Source organism: Tinamus guttatus, unplaced genomic scaffold (genome assembly GCF_059628265.1).
Source record: "Tinamus guttatus ecotype Peru unplaced genomic scaffold, ASM5962826v1 Tinamus_guttatus_pri_ptg000301l, whole genome shotgun sequence".
Classification (NCBI taxonomy): domain Eukaryota; kingdom Metazoa; phylum Chordata; class Aves; order Tinamiformes; family Tinamidae; genus Tinamus; species Tinamus guttatus.
The window spans coordinates 1,144,987-1,171,042 of NW_028288835.1; the positions used below are offsets into that span (position 1 = coordinate 1,144,987).

At 45.9% G+C, this 26,056-nt stretch overlaps 1 protein-coding gene across 3 annotated transcripts in view; it reads left to right on the forward strand.

Moving 5' to 3' along the window:
- Positions 1-2,916: 2,916 nt before the first annotated feature.
- GRIA2 (glutamate ionotropic receptor AMPA type subunit 2) overlaps positions 2,917-26,056 on the forward strand; it is a 70,363-nt gene continuing 47,223 nt past the window's right edge. For all 3 annotated transcript variants that reach the window (XM_088528089.1, XM_088528088.1, XM_088528090.1), the window contains exons 1-2: positions 2,917-3,131; positions 3,218-3,358. In XM_088528089.1, the coding sequence (XP_088384215.1) occupies positions 3,044-3,131; positions 3,218-3,358 (229 nt within the window). In that variant the 5' untranslated portion in view covers positions 2,917-3,043. The remainder of the gene's footprint in view (positions 3,132-3,217; positions 3,359-26,056) is intronic.

The window sequence follows — 26,056 nt, forward strand, 5'->3', positions numbered from 1 at the left end:
CATTTTTTTGTGGATTAAATTGTTTTCATTCTTCTTCCCTAAGCCATGCTGCTCTTTTGTGCTTATTCATCTCTATTGAAATCTTCTTTTTCTATCTGGCGCATGAGCAGAAGAATACGGCCATGTCACATCTCATTTGACATTTTTTTTTCTATATATTCTGACATAATACGAATTTGAAATGTTACATGCAGGCACATGGACACACACAAGCATGATCTATACATAAACATATACACAGTTCTCTAATGGAAAAAGAGAAACAGAAAATCAACAACCGAGGGGGTATTTGTTTTGATTGCTATGGCAGTTGTTATTAACCTGGCATAGCATTTAGAAATAGTGCACCAAGGTAGTCTATGCTAAAAAAAGAAAAAATTATAATTAAAAAAATGTAATAGGCAATTAAATGAAGTCTCAGGTCCCTCTTGTTTCCCTTGCCTGCTGTGCCATATCCTGCAGGTCCTCACCAGAGAGGTAACATGGGCCCTGTCGCAGCGGAGGCAGGTTCAAGGCCATGGAGACCTTCACGGCGAGCCCGGGGCGGGTGAGGCTGCCTGGTGCACAGCGCCTGCCACGGCGGGATCCAGACTCCAGCGCCGCTTGTTGTGTTTCTGCCAAAGGCCTTGACGTGCACGGGGCACCAGTGTTCTCTAAGAGGAAAAAAAAAAAACAGCTGAAAGGTGCGAATCCTTTCCAAAACTGTAAAGGCAACTGGTTTGTGGAGTGCAATTCTGCTTCCTTTCATCTCTATACTGACATAGGTACTTGGGCTATATGGATATACTTATTTTGTTGTCTATTTTGGCAAACAGGATTTTTTAAAATAGAATATAATCCTCCACCTGAGACTTTTTTGCTGCATTTTAACTTCTTATGTGCTCTATCAGACTTGGGTGAAAAAAAAATTGCACAGGCCTGAGTTAGTGGTGCTAAGGTTAAAGGGAGAGTGGCAGTATTGCACGGAGGTGTTTCTTAAAAGCAAATGCCGGCAGGTCTCATCGCCCAGCGCACAGCGAGGATTACCTCGGTGCGAGCTCTCCTCAGGGGTCTGAATCCATCGGTCCCTGCAGCGATGCTGTTTGCTCCCGCCGCAGAATGCAGTGGTCAGGGTTGTCCAAAGCTGGCTCCTGGGAGGGAGCAGGGCGCGTAAGGAGAGGGAAGAGAGTGGGGCAGCGCTGGAGCGACTCGCCAGTTCCATCCACACAAGGCAACAAGGCCTACGGACAACCAATGTTAAGGCTTTTTTTCTGTCTCTTCTCTTTTTTTTTTTTTTTTTTCCAGGCTTTTCTCATCCTCTGGTTTTCAGCGATGATACAAGTGCAGGCAGAAACTAGCACAGAATTTTCTGGTGAAATGACTCCAGTGAAACTGTACTTGTCATGAATTAGTGATGGGTAAATGGCCTTAAACTGTCTGCTTTCTATGTGTTCAGGATATGTACTTATATTGACATCTGACTAGCTGAAGCTTTGAGACCTTTCTTTCTCTCTGGAAAAGAGAATCTTGTAATTTCATAGTGAAAAATCGAAATGCAATGAAACCAGTATTCTTGCCTATATGGATGGATATTCCTGCTTTTTACTGCATGAGATATAAAAGTAAAATAAAAGAAAAAAATACCAACAAAAAATCATTGAATAGCAGATTGTCACAGTCTTTGTTACAACGTTTGCTCTTCTATGAGGCATTTCTGTGTGTGTGTGGTGTGTGCTAGCAACAGATTTTACGGCAAACTGAAAAATGTTAAATTTAGCTTGCAATAACTAGGAGGTCTAGCCGGGATCCATTTTGAAAAATAAATCCCCACTAGATGTGGGAATTAAATATCTGGATATATATTTTTAAAACCTTCCTGCATATTAACTTCTCTATTTTGGGCAAAGCAGTTTAAAATGTGCCTTCCAGATATATCTGACAGGTGAATACACCCGAAAATTCTTCAGGTGAAGCCTGGATTAAGGGGGGGGGAGTGAATATGGGGAGAAAAGAGTCTCTCTGAAGAATGGAGCTATGGTTTTTTTTTGGGGGGGGGGTCTTTTTTTTATGTTCCTGTTTTTTTATTATTATTATTATTATTTTCGCTGTCCGGAGCGCAGGCGGCGCGCGCCGCCTCCTTCCCCTGCTCCTTTCCGGCCGTTCCCCGAAGCGGCGCAGGCAGGACGGGCCCCGCGCGCCCCCGGCGCGTTGGGAGCGCGCGCGCACGCGGGCCGTTAGCGCTCAGGGGCCGCGGGAGGCGCGTGCTCGCGCGGGCACAGCGGCAGTAACGGTGGTAACGGTCACTCCGCGTGCTCGCGCGGGTACAGCGGCAGTTACGGTCGTAACGGTCCCTCCGCGTGCTCGCGCGGGCACGGCCGCGGTAACGGTCGTAACGGTCCCTCCGCGCCGCCGCGGGAGGCGCGTGCTCGCGCGGGTACAGCGGCAGTAACGGTCGTAACGGTCCCTCTGCGCTGCCGCGGGCACGGCGGCTGTAACGGTCGTAACGGTCCCTCTGCGCCGCCGCGGGAGGCGCGTGCTCGCGCGGGTAGAGCGGCAGTAACGGTCGTAACGGTCGCTCCGCGCGCTCGCGCGGGTACAGCGGCGGTAACGGCCGTAACGGTCGCTCCGCGCGCTCGCGCGGGTACAGCGGCAGTAACGGTCGTAACGGCCGCTCCGCGCCGGGGCGCGCCCCGCCCCGCGCCGCTGTCCGCGGTGCTGCAGGCGGCGGCGCGGAGGGGCGGGGCGGGGCGCGCGCTCCCGCGGGGCGCAGGCGCAGGCGCGACGCCCGCCCGAGTGAGCGCGAGGCCGCGCGGGCGGGCGCGTGCGAGGGCAGGGCCGGCGGCGGCAGCGGCTGTTGCGGGAGCCGCGACGAGGGGCAGAGCGGCGGCTGCTCCGGCTCCTGCCGCCCGCCGCGCGCTGCTCGCGTCCCCCCGCCGCCCCCGGCTGCGCGCAGAGGATCTAATCTGCTGACGAGCGCGCTGCGCGCAGAAGGCGGCAGGGGAGCGAGCGAGCGAGGAGGCAGGGCTGTTGCCGCTGCTTTGTGGATGCTCTGCTTCTCCTGGAGATGCAAGAGATTATGCATATTTCTGTCTTCCTGGCGCCGGTGTGGTGGGCTCTGCTCTGGGGGGCCGACTCCAACAGCATACAGATCGGTAGGTGCCCGCCGAGGGGGACGCGCTGCCCGCGGCCCCGCGCGGCGCCCCCGGCCGCGGCTCTGACGCGCGTGTCTTGCCCGCAGGGGGGCTCTTCCCGAGGGGCGCCGACCAGGAGTACAGCGCCTTCCGCGTGGGCATGGTGCAGTTCTCCACCTCCGAGTTCCGCCTCACGCCGCACATCGACAACCTCGAGGTGGCCAACAGCTTCGCCGTCACCAACGCCTGTGAGTCGCGGCGGCCGCGGCTCCCGCGCGCCCGTGACGGTGGCTCCCGCCGCGGCGCGCAGGCAGCGCGGGCCGCGCCTCCTTCAGCCATCTTGCCCGCGCCGCGCTCCATGTTGCGGGGCCGGGGCTCGGCGGCGCGGGGCGGCCGCGGGGCTGCGCGCGGGGCCGGGGCTCGAGCTGCTCCGGGCGGGCGGCAAAGGGCAGCGGCAGCCGCGGGGGACGGAGGTGCTGGAGGGCAGCGACCGCCGAGAGCAGCTCCCCTTCGCTTTCTGTTTTTTATTTTCTGCTCCTCGCGTGCTCCTGTTAGAGCCGGCGAGGGGATGCCTCGGCACAGCTGCTGGGGTGGGTGGCGCGGAGCTCCTTGCAGGTGCCGGGGTGAGAGATGGGGTCACGCACAGCCGAAGGCAAAAAAAATACAGATCCCAGCGCGCAGCCCGGCGGAGCAGGGCGCCTTCCCTCCCCGAGCGCCCCGCGGGTCGCGAGGGCTCCCTGCGCCCAGCTTTGCGTGTGGTTGGTGTTGCAGGATGTGCTCGGCTGCCTGTGAAATAAGGTGCTGCCGTGGCGTTTTGGATGGCGTGCTGCAAGGTGGGAGATGGGTCTGTGTTTCTGCTATTATGAGGTCGGTAAAATCCTTAAAATAATTTATGTAATCCCCCAGAAGAGTTTTTCATACTAGTACAGGAAAGCACAGAGAGCCCCGTGATCCTTGAGGAAGTGAAGGAGTTGGATTTTTTTTCCCAAACCTGTCAGGTTTGTGTGTGTAGGTGTGCACATGTGCCTTCTGGAGCTTGGCTCTATTGCTTGGAGAAGCCTTGGGGTGTTTAGGTGACCCATGTGGACTGGAGACTGCAGCGATGGGTTCTCAGAGCCCTAACATAAGGGAGTTGCTGCCCCCATTTTGGGTTTTCCTGTGGCTGAACCCTGTCCGAGGCCTCCATTTTCAAGCAGTTTGAAGAGCACCCCATTAACATGCGAACTTACTTCTTTTATGAGACTCCTTGGTTACTGCTGATGGCTCACTGCAGTTACCCCATCAGTTGTCTTTGATTGACTATTGAAGCACCTGCCAAAAATAGATGTACATTTCCCTTGATTACCTTGCAAGAAAGGTTTGACTCAATGGAAGGAATTCTAAACACAGATATTTGCCATTACAGGCCAAACTTAGCAGGTGGTCACACAGAAAGGGAGGACAGTCCATCCGCGTTCATCTCCTTCATCTTTTGGCTTCCTTCTTGTTTGAAACCCTGCAGTTTGGTGATAGTTATTTCCGAGCAGCGTGTGAAGAATGTACGTGCAAAGCCAGCGCTTGGACAACCGAGAGGCAACACAAGGCTACAGCTGTGCGGCCGGGCGAGAGCGGAGGGCTGCTGGGGCAGCTGCCCGGGTACCTCCCGCCGCCGGGCGGTGCTCCGCGAGGGCGGACACGGCTCCGAGCGGCGGGAAGGGCAGGGCAGTGCCCCCCGTTAATGAGTTAATGAGTTAATGAGTTAATGAGCTGAGGTGCCGCGGGTCGCGGCGGCGGGGGCGCGGGGCGGCAGGCGCGGCCGGCAGGTGGCGCCGCCTTCCCGCGCACGGGGATGGGGGGACGGGGCAGCCGCGGGAGCCGCCGGCTCCGAGTCGCCCTCCGCGGCGGCCCGGGGCCCTGCACAGCCCGCGCGGTGCCCGCGGGAAGGAGCCGCGGGCCGCAGCGCCTGGGCCTGAGGTGTCCGAGGGCCTCGGAAGAGGAGGGAGCGGTGGCCGTGTGCAGTAGAGCAGGGTGACCAGGAGACACCCGGGCCGTGTGCTGTGGCACCGTGTGTGGAACAGCGTGACCAGGAGACACCTGGACCGTGTGCCGTGGAGCTGCGTGTGGAACGGCGTGACCAGGAGACACCTGGGCCGTGCGTTGTGGAGCTGTGTGTGGAACGGGGTGGCCAGGAGACATGGGCAGACGTGTGCTGCGGAGCTGCGTGTGGAACGGGGTGACCAGGAGACACCCGGGCTGTGTGCCGTGGAGCTGCATGTGGAACAGCATGAGAGAGCACAGTGTGACCAGGAGACACTGGCGGCTGTGTGCTGTGGAGCTACGCGCAGACGGCGTGTCCAGGAGACACCGGCGGCTGTGTGCCGGGGAGCCGCGTGTGGAACGGGGTGACCAGGAGACACGGGTGGCCGTGTGCCGTGGAGCCATGCATGGAACAGTGTGAGAGAGTACAGTGTGACCAGGAGACACTGGCGGCCGTGTGCTGTGGAGCCACGCGCAGACGGCGTGTCCAGGAGACACCTGGGCCATGGAGTCGCTTGTGGAACAGCGTGAGAGAGCGCAGCGCGACCAGGAGGCACCTGGGCTGAGGCTGCGTCTGCTGCGGTGGGTTGTGCTAGCTCATGTAACACACCCTGCACCACAAATAGTTGTTATGGAGTCTCAACGTGGGTCTTGGTCAAAGCCGTGTTGGCAGGCAGGTCATTAGGAGTCAGTGTTGGCATCCCACTTCAGTTTGGTGCCTCTTCAGATGGGTGTTAGGAGGCTTCGTGCTTTTGAAGGAGAGCTGGTGCAGTCTCTCCTGAACTCCAGCAAAACTCCAGCTGGAGCTGTTGTAGGCTGATGAACAACTAAGTGAGATAGTCACTGCCATGACTGTAATTACAGCTTCAAGGGAAATGGGTTAGACTCATCGCTCTCTGGTTGTTCTTGGTGGTTGAGACGGCCACAACCTAGGTAGTAAAGGCAAAGGTTAACAAAACGGTTTCTTCTAATGACATTCTCAGGTTTTAACAGCTGGGGCAGAGGTAGAGCGTTGCATCGGGTGGAATTGGAAGTTATCCAAAAAATTGGGCTGTACTGTCCTTCAGCAAAGTGTAATTGAGTCTAGTCCAGTTGGAGAAGTGCTGACCATCAGATTTTTATTTTCTTTTAATTGTTAATTTGATCAAAAAATCAAATAGGAAACTGTTGGAGATAAGATACTTCCCTCTTAAATGCATCTGCCTAAACAGGGATAATTGTGTTAATATGCATCCTTATCTTTGCACTGAAAAGATCCGGGAGTCACCTAAAAAGAGTTCTCCTATGGAGTACTACAAAACCTCCATAACTATACCAAGTGTTTCTTATAGTAGTTTCAGCACAGGGGTAATATATGCACGACTTTGGAAGCTTAATCCTGCTGGCTCAAGAGGGTGTTGAGCATTTCCATTTTAAATAAAGTCTTACAGCTCTGCAGGGATCACTGCAGCATGACATTATGACAAGGGGATGCTGATTCATGCATAAACCTGAGATCCTTTCACTATATCTTCAACCAGCAGCTTTGAAAGCTTATGCATATCTAGCGTGTGGCAACTCCTGAATCATGACAAAGGTTTTCCCAGCCATTTTGGAATATATTGCTGTGGATTGCTTTCTTAAAGGAATAGCATGCAGTGTGCTACTAGAGAAATAATTAAATAGTAGGTTGAGAAAATGTATCCCTTAATGGTAGATAATGGAGAGACTGAGATCTGTTTATTTGAATTAAAGCTACCCTGCACAGGCACCAAATATATTTCACAGTAGATGTTTAGAACTGATTTTAAAGGGAAGTAGGAATTTATTGAATGCTTATGCTCAGGTTCATTCATATTCCTGGTCCTTCTCGCTTTCTTTCCGCTGTAGCGCATTGCTCAGGCTCAGTAAGCAGCTGTGAAATAGATTTGGAACTCTAATTGAAATGGACAGCATCAAATGGGTTCCTATAGCAAAAGTAATGCCGTGAGGCCAGTATATAGCCTAAATCAGGATGTCAAGTGCTTTTCCTGCTATCAGAACACTTCTCCCCTCAAAATCAAGCTCTCGTAGCAAACTTTGAACCGTTTTTTGCTGTAAGCTGAAGAGCTGTGCACACCGAACCCGGCAGGTTTGTGGTGCGGCTGCCCTGTGGCTGCTGCGCTCCTTCCCCGCGTGCAGAGCCCTTTGGCACGTGCTCCAGAACGGGAGCACCTGGGCGCTGGGCAGCCCTGGCTTGGCTCTTGGACGTCCCAGGGTTTTACATGGACAACATGAATACAAGAACCGTAGTATCTGAAGTAAGGACCTGCCGTCCTGGTTGGAGTGTATACTTCTAGTGCATACTTTGATAAACTTCCAAGGGAATTACACTTAGCAGCAATTTGAGGAGCATATTAATCAGGCCTTGCATATATCATCGAGTGCATAAGTCAACCAAGTATCAGTCAAGCTTTTAAATGTATTTATGTATGCTTCTGTTTATACTTAATGTATAAAATGATGCATTTCATATATGGTAGTAAAGGCTTAAATTTACAGTGACGTTGATAGGACTGTTGACTGTGCATGTAGCTAGGTATGTGCTTAGGTTCTTGTATGCATAAAACTTACTGTACTCAGCAGGGCTGAAAACAAAGGCCGTTGTGTTTAGTTACGTTGTTACTGTTATTTTCATCAGTTCTTCTATTAAGCTTCTTGTCATTAAAATATTTTTGAGAACTGAGGCATGTTTAGCAGTTATAATTCTTCCAGAATGGTTGATAATTACTGAGGAAGGAACATGTTGTTATTTTAAAAACATACTAAACAAAAACTGTTTTGTTACCATTATGTAAAAAAAAATAAGATATTCAGTATCTTTAAGTCACTTTCTGCTAAAACTTTTTTTTTTTTAAAAAAAAGCTCAAGGACAATATTTAATTTTTTAAATGTGTGCAGGTAGGACTAATTTTTGGGGAAGAGAAATGGGAATATAACCCATAGTGTGTATATACATGTGTGTATGCATAGTGACCAATAGTTCATTTTGGATGCCTCACAAAGAAAAAAAGGACGTTAATTAAATGCTACAACCCATTTCCTGAAGAGGATAATTTCAGCTCTTACTTGTAAAATAATTTTTGCAATTAACTAGTAAATTTATTTTTGCAGTTGGCGTTGCAAGTCAGCATTCTCACCTCTGTGAATGCGGTACTAATTTTTCACATTAATGGGTCATGTCCGTGTTCTGGAACCGGTCTCTCTGCACCTCGAGCCAAGAAAGGCCAGGTCAGGCTGAAATATACCTGAAGAGCCAAGAATTTAACTTGCATATATGAGATTTTATACATATATGTATATGTATAAATGGGCTTCTCATATGACAGTTAGTGGAACTTTTGTTTATGAATTGAATACAGTTTTTCCATTATTTAGTAGCTGATCACTGCCTTTATCAGAACACTAATGGCATCTGCTTTTAGAAGACTACAGATGAGGAATTAATTCTTTTATGTCAGACAGATTAGTGAAATATTATGGGACAAAAGTCTGAATATTTTGATAGGAAAGAAATAGCTTTGCATAGCACAGTTGTTATTTAGTCTCTTTAAAAGAGTTCTTTAAAAACTCTGTATTGGCTAAAAATACCTGATAGATTTAAGCCTGATAAAACCTGAAAAAGGGCATTGATTTGAATTAAGTCATTCCAACAATTAATTCTTTATGCTATAGATGGACAGTAAGGTGTGACTAAAAGCATCAGATAAACATAGTGAATGCATATTTTAGTAAGTCAAAACCTTATTTTAAAGCATCTCATATTGAATAAATTCATATTGTACCTTCTAAAGTCAGTAACTGTGGTTAAAACATTGTCAATTATTATGTGTAGCTATGGAGTGATATAGAATTCTCTTTCAAATACATTTTAATTTTCTTTTTTTTTCCTGAATCTAAGCCCAGAATAGAACATTTTTTGGTTTTCAAATGCAATGCTTCTGTGTCCCCTTTGAAAAAAAAAAATCATAATATGTCGTCTTTTTTTTTTGGGGGGGGGGCATTGTTTTAAGAAATACTCCTGATACGGTCCATTTATGAGGAAATTACCTTTTTTTCTCCCCAAATTTCCATTTAGAGAATGCCTAATTAATACTTCTGTCCTGATTTTGGTCTCCTGTACAGTTTTTTAACACATATATCCATGGTAGCCGTTTCATGAGAGTATAGATTATTTAGCATTGCAGAGGTGTTCATCATCGTTCCACAGCAGTCAGGTTCGGCCTCAGTTGCTATTGTCCCTCCCACAGCTTCTCCCAAAGCAACGAGCAATTAATGGGACTCTGTGAGGGTAGAAAAGTAACGTGCAGTTCAGCTGAAGGAGTCAGAATCGGGAACAAGGAATGTCTTATTTTAATGCTAAGCTATTGTCCCACATGAAGGAATGAATATTCCAGTCTGTATTCCTTCACTGGAATCGGTGTGTGATGCTGTGAGTGCTGGGCCTTCTGCCCCTCTGAGTTACCAACCACTTCAGCTAATCCCGAGTGACCTACTGGGCTTTACTGCACATCAAAATGGTATCTTCATTAGTTAATCACGTAAGTGCTTGCACTTCGTGTACTGAAAAGAAAAAGACTTTTTCCATTTGTGGCTTTTAAATACCCATTTTCCAAGAAAACAGGAGGAGGACAGAACTTTAGTAAAATGTTAAGGGGTGCATACCCGCGGGACAGGGGCGAAGTTTCAAACCTCCCTAAGTGGCTAATTATAGGGAATGTGAAATAGGCGTCTGAATGTGTGCCTGCTCTGCTATCCACCCTTTCCAGTTTAATGCCAGCTTCAGTTATGTAATGTTGTGCTTGGTTTAGGAGAATGCTGCATTTTCTCCAACTGACATGGCTGAGGCTGTCACAGCAGGGTCATTTATTCTCATTAGAAATGTATAAGTGTGGGTAAGTTTAAAAATACCACTAAGAGTGGAAAAGATACCTCTGCATATTGCAAATGGTGTGAACTGATTTCTTGGAACAATTAGAAATTGCAAGTACCTGATTGTTTTTAGGCATTCAGTAAGACGGGTAGTTTAAGCAGCCATCAGACAGGCAGCAGGGCATTTCCTCCGCGTGGTGCTGGGAGAAGTCTGCTGTCAGAGGCACTGGAGCGCTCAGAGGGGTTTTCCCAGCTGCTCTGCAGCCTGCAGAAAGAGTTCGTTTTGTCTGCTTTGGCTTTCTGTCTGCTATGAATACGTATGGCTACTAGAGGACACCAGTCTCTATCAAATCTGTATAAAAATCTGTATATCTCTATAAAATGCTAGTGTGGTCTTGCCATCCCAGGTAGTATGAATCTAAGGGATTTGAACTTGTTGCATTCTCTTGCGTGTGTAAACTCTCAGAAGGTCTACTGAAACAGCCTGTACCGTTCCGAACAAGCCACAGTAGTTTATTCAGTAATCTCTTAAATCTGTGAAAATGAGGATGCTGAGAATCTGCTTACTCAAGATGGTCCTGACTGGTACCGCTTGTGAGTGGTTGTGATAAAATGTCTTCCAAGCCAAGATTTTTTCTTTATTTGCTTTAATTTGTTTTTTGAGGTTGAATTTTGTTTTCCTTCATACAAATGCGGCACATTCCATAACACTTTAATAGTACAGTCTCAGCAGGAATTCTTGGTACAAACATGGGAAACTGCAAGCAGCAAACCTCTTAGTTCCAGCCTGAGTGTTCCTTGTGCAGAAGTACTGCTACTGGAATATGTTTCAGGTGTAACATTTGACAAACTGGGTAAATAACTTGCATGGTAAGTGTATGCCAAGCTGATATTTAAAGTACAGCAAAGCTCCTTCTAGCAGGAGCAGGATCGATCCACGCAAGAATCATAGTGAGTAGTTAGGAGAGTCATCCAGGACATAACCCAGATATTTCCTCTCTTGTTCTAGCCCTGCAGGAAACTGGAATTCAGCCCCTTGTCTTTCACTTCCCAATTGGATGTCCTGAGCTAGGGGCCATTTTTATTTTGAAGTCTGTTTCCCTGTCTGTCTTTGTGTCACTTTTCTTTTTTTCCTGCCTCCATTAATTTTTGATGAAAAATCTCAGTAATCTTAACTTTTGTTCTATCCTGCATCAGCACAAAAGTTAACTTGTAGATTTTCAGAGGGAAGATAATAAATACTGATGGGGAAGAAGTTATGATTAAGCATAGCAGAAAATAAAACAAAAATATTATGAAATTCTAACATATTTAATAGCTCAGTACTGTTCAGTACTGAGATTTATATATGGCATACATTTTTAGAAACTGTTTTAATCGACAATGTTTCCAGGTGCTCTTTTAACAGGATTATGTTACGACATTTTTAGGTGTGAAGGATAAAGAAATAGATGATAGCAAAATTGATTGGTTTGCGCTTGACTTTATTGAACTCGGCAGTGAACTTCCACTGTAGAAGCGAAGCAAGCAAGCGGTATGGTTGCAGATACTGTCTCTCTAGCAAGTGGAGCATTGAATGTTTCTTTGAACTTATCTCTTTACATCTATTTCTATATGATTGAAAACAGAATAATTTTGCTCTTCAGTGTCTTCATTTCTGGAGGCACTTTAAATTTCCTTAGACCGTAGGAGCCCGTTTGGGGTCCCCGGGATATCCTGGCTGAGCAGGTGCCGTTCCAGTAGGAGCTCCATCACCTGGATGGCGTCTGAAGGGCGATGAGGTGAATGCCCGCGTGCCCAGAGTGGTGCTCAGTGCGTGCACTCAGCAACCCGATGTGATCCCTGCGGCCTGGGAGAACGTTGTGTGTCTGCGGACACCCCAACCCTCGAGGAGCTTGGAGTCTGGCACTGTTACGTGCTGTTGCAATCAGTTTTTGAAGTAGGTAGAAAGCATGGGTTACAGTAAACTCGGAATCATTCTAAATGAGTACATACTTTCAAGGATGCTGTGTGCTGACTCCTACAGGTTTAAGAGTCTCCAGTGTTATTACACAGCCGCTTTTGCTGTTAGCTCTGTCCTGCTGGAGTTGTTAAAAGTGGCTCGTGTCACTGGACCATTTTTGCTTTCCATTTTCTGTATGTTTCTAACTTCCTTTTGGACCCATCAGTATGAGAATTCCGTCAGTGCTGCAACTACTGACCCTAGTTTCTGCTTTCTGCTCGGTGGAGTCTCATTTTTTGAGCCTTTGTTTCTGGCTTTATCTTGTCCTCTGAAACTTGCATATTTCAGGGTTTCATCCTTACGCAATGTCTGGAGGTGTGAAAGTCGCAGCATGTAGCAGCCATTTCCCAAGCTAAAATTCATCTTCCTTAAACAGATGTATTAGCAAAAAATATATTGGGAGGTTTCTTTTTCCTCCTTTCACTAAATGTTTTAATAACATAGTTCCAATTCTGAAGTTTCAGTTTTTGTTTTAAATGGGTCTCAGAAACAAGTATTGCTACTTCTGGCCTATTAAAAAGACTGATAGTAATTGTGCTATTTAATTTCAGTACGTTGCGGGTCTCGTTGGAAGAAATTTGTGCCTTTAAAATGATCCTAGTTTAGTAAAATAAAAATGAAGCAAGCCTGTCATTGTAAAATCCCTGGAGAAGCCAAGTGTGTGTGGAGGAACAGGGTGAGCCCAGCTGTATCACTTCAGGTCATTTACCAATGTGCTTATTTTTGTGCACTGCAGTTTAAATGTCACATTTAAGACATTTGCTCTTTTTTTTTTCCCTTTTTTTCCCCCTTCGCTCAGAGGGAATCTGGATTTTGTTTCCCAAGCTTCCTTTTCTTCCCGTCATCCTTACCAACCAACTAAATATACCAGAATTACCCGTGCGGGCATCTCTGTCCATCTTTTGTTTGAATTGTGTAGAACATCTTTGCGCATAACCCCGTTATGAACTCTTTGCAGAGTGTCTCTGCTTTGCCTAGGTCAGCTGGACGATGGAGATGGTGGTGTTTGCTGTAAAGAGGATGGATGTCCTCTGCAATTAGAGCTCCAGGGGTCTCCTCACCGCCCCGAAATGTTTGTAACAGACCACAGTCTCTGCAGGTAGCCTTAGCTTTCTGGGATGCATCTGGGTTCGGGATGGGAAGGGAGTCTTCTGTGGGCGAGAAGAGGTAAGCAGGTGTAGGATCAAGTCTCCCCCTTTCCTGGGTGGAACCTTCACGTTTCTCGTTACAGAGAAATTCTTCATTCTAGATTGGGGTAGTGGGTTTGATCTATACAGTTCTGTATAAATTCACGTTTTGCTATATGGATAAAGATTCTTCATGTTTAGTTTTCACAGCAACTACCTTCATAGACATTTAAGCTAATGTGCATTAAACTTAAAGATCAGGATGCTGTTGACGGGGTATTTTCCATGAATGTTTTTCAACTCTGTATGGTGCTTGTGTCACTAATGTGACAACACAGTGATCCATTTATCCTTGTTGAAGGAAGTTCGTAGGAAAAGGCAGGGAGGGAAAGGATTTGTTTTTAGGAGTTTTTAGGCCTTGTATGTTTGGATGGAGTCTCCATGTAGAGAATGATTACTTTGTTTCCCTCTCCATTTCTAAAAGGAGGGAAAATAGGAGAAAGCAGTAAAGCACTCAGGTCATTCCTCCTTGTTTTTTGGGGGGTGTGTCTGCATTCTCCAGGCAATGAAATAACCCAGTGCAAAATCTCGTGCAGCCCTCAGGAACAGGTTTACTAGTTTTCCTTCAAAATGTTTGTTGTGTTGGTCTGACTCCTTGTGACAGCCCCCATAGGGCAGAATGCAGGAACGTCCCGAGCACCTGGCACGCCAGCACCGGGGTCTGCAGCCGTAACGTGGAGCGGCCCAGAGTTCCCCATGCAGCCGGAAACAGCTCATTCCATCCGAGCCCATCCACGAAACTAGGAAAACCAGAACCTATGGAGAACGCTGGGGATTTTAAACAAAGAAGATGCTTTCAGATATGCATTGTGGTCTCACATGGCAGAATGAAGAACGTGTTCTACTACTGGAAGTGATGCCGTAGGGCCTAACGGGGAGGTGATGTCCTTGAAGCGCCAGACAGCAGCAGTTGTCCGTCGAGTACCCGGGTGTCCTTCCCACGCGGACGGGTGCGTTTGAGGGGTGCGGGGAGGCTCTCGCATGAGGGCGCGGGCTCCCGGGCCTGCTCTGTGCATGTAGCCCCTGGTGGTCCTTGTTGAAGTCCTCACGTTGGTTTGGGGACTGCGCTTAGTTAGCACTTACTGGTTCATGGCAGTTGATCTGGAATACGCCAAGCGGTTGGGCAAAGTAAGCTTTGATTTACAAAAATTGTAGAAATTCTGTGAATTTTCAAAATAGAAATTCCTTTAAATCTTTTTTTCTTCAATATATAGTGAAATAATCTTTTTGAAGATTTATTTGAAAATGGGAGTTTTTTTTTTTTTTTTGAACAGAATAGGGTAGGGAGCATGGCTGCATTACTAAATTGCTGCAGAATATTCCTTTTCAGGTTCCTTATATTTGAATATTTAGCCATGCATATGTTTAACTCTTGCACTCTCGCTCCCAAGAGATGCTCTTGCTTTTTTCTCCTGTGAAGATATCTCCGTACCCAGCCCCTTTGTTACTGTAGCGTTTGTCCTTTTTCCCGTCGCTTCCTGCTCCTCTCCATTTTCTCCGCGGCTCGTGACCTTGTTGTTCCGTGTGTGCACGGCCTTCCCTCCCGAGCGGCACCGGCACCGGCACTGCCCTGGCGCCCTGGCAGGATCCAAGCTGAGCGCATTCAGGGATTGCTCTTTTCTTTCCATTACTCTCCCCACACAGGGAATTTCATGGAAGTTTCATTTCTGAGAAATTGTTAATTTTCTATCATGTCTAGTTATAATTCATTATAAGCTGTAATTCCATTTTGAAGGAAGAATTTCAATTAAATCATCAGCAATGTGACTGAGTTTTCTGCACATGTAGCAGTTATTGGATCCCATAAAATATAACACTTTAATGGTATTTCTGTCATTATATTGCAATTCTTTTCACAAACTATTTTGACAAAAAAAATCTTTCTCTTCAGACAGCATTCAGCTGTACCATTTTGCTGTGTTGGCAATTGACTTTATTTTTAAGATTAAAGCATTATCTAGAGCACAGAATAGTTCTTTATTCACCCTTTGTGGATAGTCTGGTAAATGTGTGCAAGAAGGAATTTTTATAGCAGCAATATAAGCTTATGATGTGTGGGGTTTTATATTTTATTTTTTTCAAATTCCATATTTGAATTTGGAGGCTTAGTAGCATGTAGTTTCCTTTTTTTTTTTTTAAAAAAAAAAAAAAAACCCTCAGTAGCATAATGGACTTGGTTGAGGGGATTTGTAATGTTTCCCTCTGAACTGCGTGCATTTGGCGTCATGTCACTGTAAAGTTATTTTAAAAGTGCCAGAATAATCGAAGATCTAAAATACTAATGTAGCCTCCTTTCCCTAGCGTATAAGGTGTGTGTTGTGACAGGGTAGGTGCAGGTGGTTGAACAGTTCACTGCGAGGGCTGTGGTGACACTTTGATGCGTGTTCATTGAGAAGGCCCTGCCTGACCAGCACGGGCTGCGGGAGGGCCCTGGTTTTGAAGGGAAGGTGCTCGGCCGCTGGCACGCGAGGGCCTGACCCGCCGTCCGGGGCCTGCGGGGTGTGTAACGGCCCGTGCCGTTTGCTACTATCAACACCACCGTTTTCACTGCTTTGGACTTCTAGGGGCTCCCCGACATGTTGCAGATGAGTTCAGGTGCTCTTTCCTGATCCATCTCCCGCATGTATCATCCCTCTCCTGGAAGAGAGAAGGTGGCAGAAGCGCAAGGTGGCCGTGAGCAGAGGGCCGTGGCAGGATGCTCCGCATGGAGGTGGCTGCTGCGCAGCGCAGGGCGGCACGGCTGGACACAGGCTGGAATTCCTGCTGGCCCGACCGCCATCCACTCCGGAGCGGGATGCAGCGAGGTGCCTGCAGCAGCTCCTGCCCTCCTCTGCGTGTTACCTGACTGCTGCTCTGGGAGGTGTGACACTAGGATACTGTGTGCACACGTGTGCACGGCCTGCTAGTGTGCAAAAGAAGGTCCTCACCAAGTGCAAAGTGCATTTAATAGATCTGTCTTTAACAGAAAAAAATCTCCAGAGGAAGGCGTAAAGTTGCTTTTCTGACAGCATGATAAAATTCTTTTTTCCTGGTTGCAATGTTCTGTGTTTTCACATTGTATTAATTTTCAGTTTTGCTAATTCCAAAGGAAAGTTTGCTAAAATGAAAAGAGAAGTTGCCATGGTATCAAGAAAGTCTCATGCACATTTTGACAAAGCGTCCCCAATGTACTGTGATGGATCCTTCAGGGAAACTGAAGGCAGTTTCTTCCTGTGCTTTTCTGGAGTCCTTATTAGCATTATATTCTAGCAGTGCATTAAGGTGGCATCGCAAACCCTCGAGCCTGTTTCAGATGCTCGTGCTGCCAAGTTCAGTCCATGTATAAGTTATGGACATGAGGCTTTTTTTCTGGGAGAAAAAAAAAAGCATAGTTATTTTAAGAACACTTTTCTGTTGTTGGCTTTGCTGTGCTCCACCTTGTATAGCAGTAAGAGACGTGAAATGTTTGATACAAGAAATGGACTGTTTTGCTGGGTCTAATTTGGTCCTCGACGTGAACTGCAGCGTTGGCGTTTTCCTGTCAGAGTGGGGCATACCTGCAGGCAGGGACAGGAACAGCAGAAATTGGGCTGGCAAGAAGCTTTCTGAGACCGAGCTGCCCTTTGAGGGTTTCTTCGGATCAGTCGGCCCCCTGTTTGCAGTACAGTTTGGTAGGTTTCAAGACTGTTTACTTCTTCGAAGGTAGTTCTTATTTTCCAACTAGGTTTTAAAGTAAACTGGTTTTTAAAATAGAGCTTGCCTTCAAACTTCACTGACTCTGTGTTTTGGGGTCCATTTTTTGTTTCCATTACCTGATTTTCTGAAACATTGATTTAACATTTTGCACAAGCTTAACAGTTTGCTCTGGGATAAAATGTGAAGTCTATAGATTAATCCTGAGGGAGGAACCAGGGCAAAGAAGCAGCTTCTGCCAGTCAACATGCAGCGTAGAGCGAAACAGCTGTGAATTGGGGTTCCCGATGTTGAATGCGCACCATTATCAGTGAGATGTAAATCATGTGCCCGATCACCTCCTAGAAATTGCACCGTTACTAATCACACCATTGTAAGTCACGAGACCCACAATCTAATGGTGTATCGGTGCTTTTTCGGAAGTCCTGGTGTTGATTCCAAACCATTTCCATTTCCTCAAGTGTAACAAACACTGGTGACAATGGGAATGTTGAAGTTGATGAGAGGCAGCTTAGAGCACTTGAGACATTAAATTTAGACCAGTCTGCATCTGTGAGTAATTATGAGGGATTTGAACTACATAGCCTTTTTATCAATTACTTTTTGCAGCAGATTGCTGTAGTATGAAGGATTGCTAATTTGAGACTACTCTGCGTTGCGTTCCAAAAGCCTGTAAATACTTCTATATTTGTAAGCAGATATTAACAATGATTGCTGCCCTTTTAATAGCTGTGCAAACAGTTTCATGGTAGAACTCTTCAGCAAGTCCGAAAATGAAGGGGCTTGCAGTGCAGACCATCCTTTGCTGCCCCAGGAGGGATGGCAGCCTTCTTGTATTGAGGATTTCACAGCCGTATCGTGTGTGCCGGCCCTTGGCCCAAACGTGCACAGCTGAGATGCACAACGGACACACACCAAGAAGCTGGGCTTTTCTTCTCTCCTTCCCTCACGCAGTGATGGGAGTGGAGGGAGATTAAATTGTTTACTCAAGGTCATGATGAATGTCTACAGCAGAACTGGAAATGAGTCTGCGTTTCCTGAGGGCTGGCGAGAGAATGAGAATTGGGTTTGACAGAAAAATTCACTGTTTTGACACTGGTTTCCTTTTGAATAAGTGTGGGAAAACAACTCTTTGGAAATTTCTTGTGGGTAAGAAAAGGTGCATGGGAGGGCCATTTCTTGTGACTATTAAGGAGTTAACCTTAATACAAAGTAACAAATTAACTGTTACAAATAGTTGTCCTGCTTGGAGGAGGAACACACCAGAATACACAAGATACTGAGCATTCCTTTTGTCTGATCTGTATGCTTAAGAGCTGGTATGAACTTGCCTACGGAATATTTCTAGCTTTCACTTAAAGCAAAGTTTCCAAGTGGTGACATCAGGGTATTTGAACTGACTGCAGGCAGCCACCAATAAATAAATAAATAATAAAGTAAAAAATAGTCAAGAATACTGCAAAGCGGATCTTGAGTATGAGGTTTTTGTTCATGGAATACAGGTCTACCAAAGTGTGAGTAACAGTGTGAGTTCCATGGTGAACAGTCTGTAATGATTAACCCTTTCCTTGTTCAGCCAAAACAACTCTTTATTTTCCAGTGGTAAAACTTCAAATGGATTTTACCGCTTTTATTCCATTACTGTCAGCACATGTGTCTAGCAGTGAAGAACAAGGAACTGAAGTTATCTTTTATTGTAAAGACAAACAGTGCTCAGAGGTTTGTGCAGGACCTAGTGTTGCACCAGCAAAGCGCTCTCAGAAAGGGTCTCCTTGTCGGACCTTTGTGCGTGACGAGTGGAACGGTTACTGAAGGCTTCCTGCCAGATGTTTGCAGCATCTTTGACATCCCAAGCCCCAGTGGCTGCTCATTACTCTGTTTGGAGATACAGGGCCTCGGTCCTTCAGTTTTGTGCAATTTTTTTTTAAGAGAACTAGCATTGAAGAAGGCGGGTGTGAAATCCTGCCAAAATCGGCATTGGAGATGTTGTTTCTCTGCCTTTCACTCTCTGTAAGTATATTTATAGAGAGATAGCGGATGACCCCCACCGGAGTGGAAAAGTATGTCCTAACGAACAATAAATGGTTGAATGCGGAGATACTGCCGGGAAAAGAGAAGGGAGTTCTAACTAAATAATCTAACAGCTCCCTAAACTCCAGGACGATGAGACCTGTACGTTTGCATACCAATGAGAGATGACCTTTTACTTTGAGGAGCTCAAACTGTTTTCCTTATCCCTTCCAAATATCACTTCTGCTTTGAATGATTTCAATATTAACCGCATGTTCTTCATCTGTAACTGGATCATGAGTCATTCTAATGACAGATTTGTCTATTTTGTGATGAGTTGGAAATAGGACTTCATCATCTGTTGCTAATATCAATAACTTTTCTATTTTCTTGACTGCATGAGTGTCTGTACATCAGTTTTGAATATGCTTTTGGGGAAAACAGTCTTGGTGGGTATGTTGCAGGTAGACTGACTGGGTGGTTATGGTTCCATTTCTCCTTGTCTAGGAAGAATTCAAGTTCTTTTTTAGTGTTTTCATGGGCTCCTTGCATGGACCTAGTGGTATAGTTGTGCAGACTCCATAGAAAGCCCGATGGTGGGAGTTGTGGGTGCTCGCAGAGCTGGGGCTGCAGCAGCCATACCCATTATTGTACATTTATTATCCAAAAAAAGGAATTGATTAGCATTTTTTCAAGAAGGGTGATTAGCTGTAATAGAGAAGGAGCACAGTGAGTCCACGTTTGTATGAGACACGGGTGAGCAGGGTGTGCCTGCTGAGAGACAATATCTGATGTTTGTATCGAGGTGAAGTTATGGTTGTTCAGATACCATGGTGGTGCACAGGATAGTTGTGATTCCTGTGTGCAGAGAGCCAAAGGAAAAGAAATGCCTATCAATGTATTAAAAAAATAATGCTGGAGTAAGATGGAGCATACGAGTTCAAGGTGTGTTTTGTGCTAATTCAAGTTCCATTTATTTAGACCCTCCAAACACAGTGCGAATCCTTGACCAATAGTAATTCTATCCTAGGAGAAATTAAATGTACGAAATTTTACTTCCTTTCCAAAAAGAAGCTAATTAAAAGGCTTCACAAAGATAATTAGAGACAGAGCAGGCAGTAAAGCGGTAAAGAAACAGGAAATGGACTTATCCCGTCCTCTTAGTATTCCTACTTGTAATTGGCTTTGAATTAAATTTGTCAGATCTGTGTTCCTGGATACTACTTTGGTAATGGAGGCTTTAATTGCTGTACTGTCTTCCTAATGCTGGAACATATTCTAAAATATGGTTGACCTGATTGCCAGAATTCACTCTCTGTTGCTGATATGTGAAGGAGGAGCAGAAGGAGCACCTGTTAAATTGCTTTAATCAGCTAAGTGCAAGTCATTGATTTCTTCCAGGTTCAAAGAGACCAGTTGGTGAGGTCTTCAAAAGTGCTTCCAAGTCATATAAATGTGTCCCCAGGATCATGTCCTGGAGCCTTGGCGCAGGAGGAGCTCGTGGTTTGCCCAGAATGTGATCCAAGGAAGCGCTGCAGTGCTGCGGTGTACATCTAATGAAACTCGTGCCGCGGGGAGCGGCAGTGGCGCTCTCTTGCTGTGGATCCGAGCATCACGTTGCTGCGTGGCTGTCGGCTCCCTCCGTCAGTGTTAGCTGGAGTTGCTGTCCGTACGCATGGTACCCCATGCTTGTGAGATACCCTCAGATATCATTTTCTTATTATTGTTTTGAAGTTTTACATTGACTTCAAGGATGATGCAGGCTTCAGATTTTGAAAGATCTCATTGAGAGCCATGTAGACAACCATTCCTCAGTTTACCTTTCTCTAGCTCCTAGTTTTCATGGACACATTGTGCATTTCTGCTAACGTAAATAAAATTCTCGCTAGGGAGTTTAGCACTGCTAATGTCATTTGAGAGGTTGATGCTCTTAACAGTTTCTATTTCATGTGATTTGGGTCTGACCAAATGCCCCTTCCTGTGATTAACGTGCTGCTACGTTGGTGACCTGCATTTTGCTGTGGTTGGTGAAGGCTGGCATGCTCTGCCTCGCATGAGGTAGGCTTTGCAGAACTGGAGGGGATTCCTTTATAGGCTGTCATGTACTAGACTGTCATCCACACTGACTTCATCTTCTGTCAGCCTGGTTAGTATTTCCCACCCCTTTTCCTTGGGATGTAGGCAGTATACCAAGGAGCACCAAATTCCCTGCAGACCGTCAAAGGGCTATTTAATAAAGATTGCTTTTCCCCACTAACTAATCTCACTGACCAGTATTTAGTACCACGTCTGTGCCTGTGATCTGATCACCAACATAGGCTGAAATATCACTGCTCTCACAACACCTGGGATGGTGCCTCTTCTGAAACCACACAGCTGGACCACTCAGTAATGCCTCCAGTTTTTTAGTAAAATGGTACTGAAATGTGCCATGCTTTGGAATTGTATGGCATTGAAGACCACATGGTTAGTGATAGTAATGATGCCTCAGTGCCGTCACCACATTGTAGAGTTATTTTTTTTTCCAGTGATAGGTAGGTAGATAGGTATACTGTGCCTTTGAACACAAAAATCTTAATTTCCTCTGTTGTAAGAGTCATTCATTGAAGGACTTCTGTTAGTTCTAGTGGTTTCTGAGGCTTTAGTCTCATTATTGTTTTTATTGTTTGGTGCTTTATTTGGAAATCTAGAAGAAACACTTTGCTCCTGTTGTACTCTTGTTGGCCCAATCTGTGATGTGGTTGCCCTCCTTGATCTGCTAGTGTGAGATGCTGCTGCTGTCATGATGCAGGGTAGTTTTTCCTTTCCTGTGCTGCAAGGCAAAGGCAGTGCTTTCTTGTGAACAGAATGGGTGTTTCTCCCATGGGAGCTTGGGATAGTAAGTTCCTTATATCTGTCCTTTGACTTACTGTGGAGAAGCTGCTCTCCTTGGAGGTGGTCTCCAACTGGAAGCCCTACAGTTTTTCCATGTCCATTAATACAGCATGAGCTCAACCACTTTCAAGTTTAGGACCAAAGGTTGCTCAGCCCTGCGTTGGAGCTCCTTGCCTCTTCAGCACCTGAGCCAGCTAGCATGAGAAGGCTGTGAAGAGTATGCAATGAACTCTCCCAACTGGCTCAATGACACTTCTCCAGTGACAACTATGTGATGGTTCTTTCTGGGGTTTCCTTGAGCTTTCATACAAATTGTTCTCTTCTTTCCCCGTCCCCCCTCGTTTCTTGTGCTTCCCTCTTCCATTTGCCATTAAGTCTTGTCTTTGTTCTGTGCAGTCTGTCGTTACTTACAGGACGGTCAAGTAGTTCAAGTAGTTCAGTCGTTCTCGTTAACATCTCCACCCCGTGGAGTGCGACAAGTGTAAGATGCATCTAAGGGCACTGAAGAAGCCTTTAAACCATCCCATCTGCCGTGGGAGCATTAGGGCAGGGTGTGGGCTGTAGCGTATCGATTCACTAATTAACATTGTGACTGTGCAGCCTTTACTGCAGCCTTTGGAACCGTGTCTAATATTTCAGCTTCTTATTTTTTCTTTTTTCTAAACTTATAACAAAGGTTTCATTTCTTAAGGAGAATTGCAAAATAAAAGTATCCACAGGACAGTTACACATTCCTAACCAAAAGTGTTATTAATTTGGTGATAATATATGCTGGTAATGTCTCTAAATATGAATTCATATCTACGATTATGTTATTATTTTAAGATATTGAGAAGGAGGTTTGTTTTCAAATATCACTTCCTGGTATATTACTGAGGGGTTAAGTGTGAGGAAGAAAAACCATGAATGGAATGGCAGATACCATGTAGTAACTGCAGCTTAACATCCATTAATGACAGTGGCCAAGTTAAGAGACTTCTCTGTTCCAGGGCCTGAGTGCTGAGGTGGCCTTTGCAGATGAAATTAAGATGGTTTAGGTAAAGGCATAAAGTCAATGTGCATTTCAAAATGTGGGCATCCTTCATTTCTCTGTTAGTGCCTAAAGGGAGTTCTCATGTGCTTCACGTCATCTGATGTTCCAGCTTCCACTGTTTGGGCTCAACGCCCTTCCTGGGCATCAGTCTCTTCCATGATTCATGCAGGCGTCTAGCAGATGCCAGGAGGTCAAAGACATGGTCCTGCTGTGGAAGGAGAGTAACCTGGGTGTGGAGATCTTGCCACTTCCTTCATTTCTACTGCCCTGGCTTTGTTTGAAACTGGTAGGCAGCTCCAGTCAAAAAGTTATTCCTTTGGATACCCAAGGGAGAATTCAGCAGTTGGTGCTATCGTGTTAGTAATAGGAAGGAGTCAAATATAGAGGGAATGAACCCATGGAAGAGATTAAAAGTGAAAGAAAATGAATCATTGAACGATTCTTTAAATAAAACAATCTTTAAATCACCACTTTAATGCAGTCTCTCAGTCTGAGTTAATGTCTGTAAAAACCTGAAACATCGTAATGGAGTCTGTGTGATAAACACTGCTCAAGCCACATTTTTACATAAAGAATGAATAATGTTTGAGATATACTTTGCCTAAGGTAGTTAGAACATGCTTGCTCAAAATTTGACTTTCATGGTTGTCATCTGAATTTGTCAAGGAAGGCTGTGAGTAGTTACATTTACATAAACAAGGTCATTTATCTTCCATGTTTGTGTGTTAAGAGTGACAAAAACAGAGGAAATACCAGGTTAAACCTTTTGTCATCAAAAGTGCTGTTTAACCTTTTCTGTTGTGTTCCTGCTCCAGATTGCTCTCAACTTTTGTTTTGCATTCCTTATGGCTATTCATCTAAATCAGTGTTGATATATGCAGAATGTAATACTAAATTCTCTGAAAGCTCAAATAATTGGGACTATTTATGGCAAAATAATTCATTTATCTTAGAATTGTGTGATTTGACAGGTCATTTCCCCAAGTGGGATATTATAACATAGCCTTCCTTTTTAAAGTGGTAAAAAAAACAATATAAAATGTTTTTAAGCAAACTCAAAATCCTGCCTCGTTTTAGTAACTGCGTAATGAAGCGTATATATGCAGTATTTTAATGTATGACCTAAATCAATTGGATAAATCATTCATAACAAACAGAAAAGAAATACAGGCCTTTTAGTTGGACTTTTTTTGAATTGTCTTTCAAATATATAATGTTCACATGTTTTTATGCATTAGATGCAGATTTCACAGTCATGAAAACAAAGTTCATTTATATATTTCAATGAATAATGTTGTCCGTAATTGTTTTTGGCATGAATTTTAAGATCCCTTATCTACGTGATGTGTGCGCTAACTTCAAACCTTGGCTAATGAGAAAAGGACGAGAGGATGTGCCGTATTACTGCTTACCACAGACTTCTTTTCCCTTTTCCCTTTTTTTTTCACATCAGCTTTCAAGATACCATATATTTAAGTCTATACTTATAGCAGTCTAATCTAGCTAACTATTTTTTGTTGTAATTCTTATAAATGTTTAAAAACTTTGTTTTATATCTATATGTCACTTTCTGACTTGGCAGTCACACACAATACCTGTGGGCTACTCTTAAATAATTTTATTTGATTTGCATTTTTATCACAATTCAAATTTTAAAAGACGGTTTTCTATTCATTTCTGTTAAATCGGATTCAGTTTAGCAATATGGGCTAACAGTTGGTGCCAAGAAATGCTACTATGAGAGGAGATGTGCGTACAAACCGATGAAGACGTGGTTCAAAGCCATGGGAAGGCTGGCGTCTCCGTGCCGCTGAGTGCCCGGGCCACGCGGTGTCGGCGAGGCGTTGGCGCTCCGGCCAAGGGCCCCGTGTGCGGTGTGTCCCCTGGGGTGCTCGGTTGTAGGGCCCCGTGTGCGGTGTGTCCCCTGGGGTGCTCGGTTGTAGGGCCCCGTGTGCGGGGTGTCCCCTGGGGTGCTCGGTTGTGCCAGGACTCAGAGCTGTCCCAGAGCTGTGCTAACCTGCTGCTCTGGGTGGGCCTTGTGTGATTTGTGCGACCCCAGCGCAGGGTGCTGACCAGTCCAGAAGGACCTCCAGAGATCCCCCAGTGCGGCCCCTGCTCCAGCAGGGACACCCAGAGCAGGGGCACAGGGTCCATCCAGGCGGGTTGGAGATCTCCAGAGCAGGAGCCTCCACAGCCTCTCTGGGCAGCCTGTGCCAGGGCTCTGGCACCCTCACACCAAGGAAGTTCTTCCTCACATGGACGTGGAGCTGCCTGGGGTTCAACTTGTACCTGTTACCCCTTGTCCTGTCACCGGCCACCACAGAGAAGAGGCTGGCCCCATCCTCCCTACAACCACCCCTCAGGTACTTGCACATGTTGATCAAATCTCCTCTCAGCCTTCTCTTCTCTGGGCTAGACAGGCCCCGCTCGCTCCCTCTTTCCTCACACGAGCTCTCAGCGGAGCTGGCCGAGCCCAGAGCAGCAGCAGCCGAGCGTGCGGAGGCCGCTCCGGCCGCGCGGAGGCCGTTCCCGCCGCGCGGAGGCCGCTCCCGCCGCTCCCGGGATTGCCGTCCTGCCGCACGCGGACAGCGTGCTGGGGCTGCTGAGTGTCGAGGGTTCGGTCTGCTTCCTGCTTGAGTAAATAGCAAAATGACTCCAATGAGAAGAAGATTGAGCTGTTACTATATTTCATCTGTTTGCCTAATAAAATTGCTTGTGGTTCTAGCAAATATTCCCAGGGATCATTGCAGGTACTGAAATGCTGGCTCTGTTCACCACAATTCTGAAATCGGTTCTGTGTGCCTCGTAGAGGATGAACTGAGACATTTCCAGTTCTCAGGGCAAGGCATTTCAGAGAATCTTCAGAAAAGGAATATTTGAAAAGGTTGGAAGATCTGGAAAAAAAAACAAACCCAACACTGATTTATTTAATTAGTTAAATGGGCAGGTTTACAACTTTTTTTGAGTGTCTTTATATCAAAGAGCAGAAAAAAAAAGGCCACATTTGGGCCTCTTCTGTGTAATTTAAATTTAGAGGGTACTTGTGATACTGCAACAAAGTGGCAGTTTTTGTCTGAAATAGGAAAGCCTTTCTGTAGATTTCTGCTCCTGCGGGGAAAGAGTCCAGTAAACCCTGAGGACCCTTTGGAAGGGAGAGTTTATTACAGCAGCAAGTGGAAGGATCTGATTGACGGGCAGAGTGCTGCTGAAACAGCAGATGTGGAGAGCCGGGCTGGAAAAACACCAGTGTCTGTCACCAAGA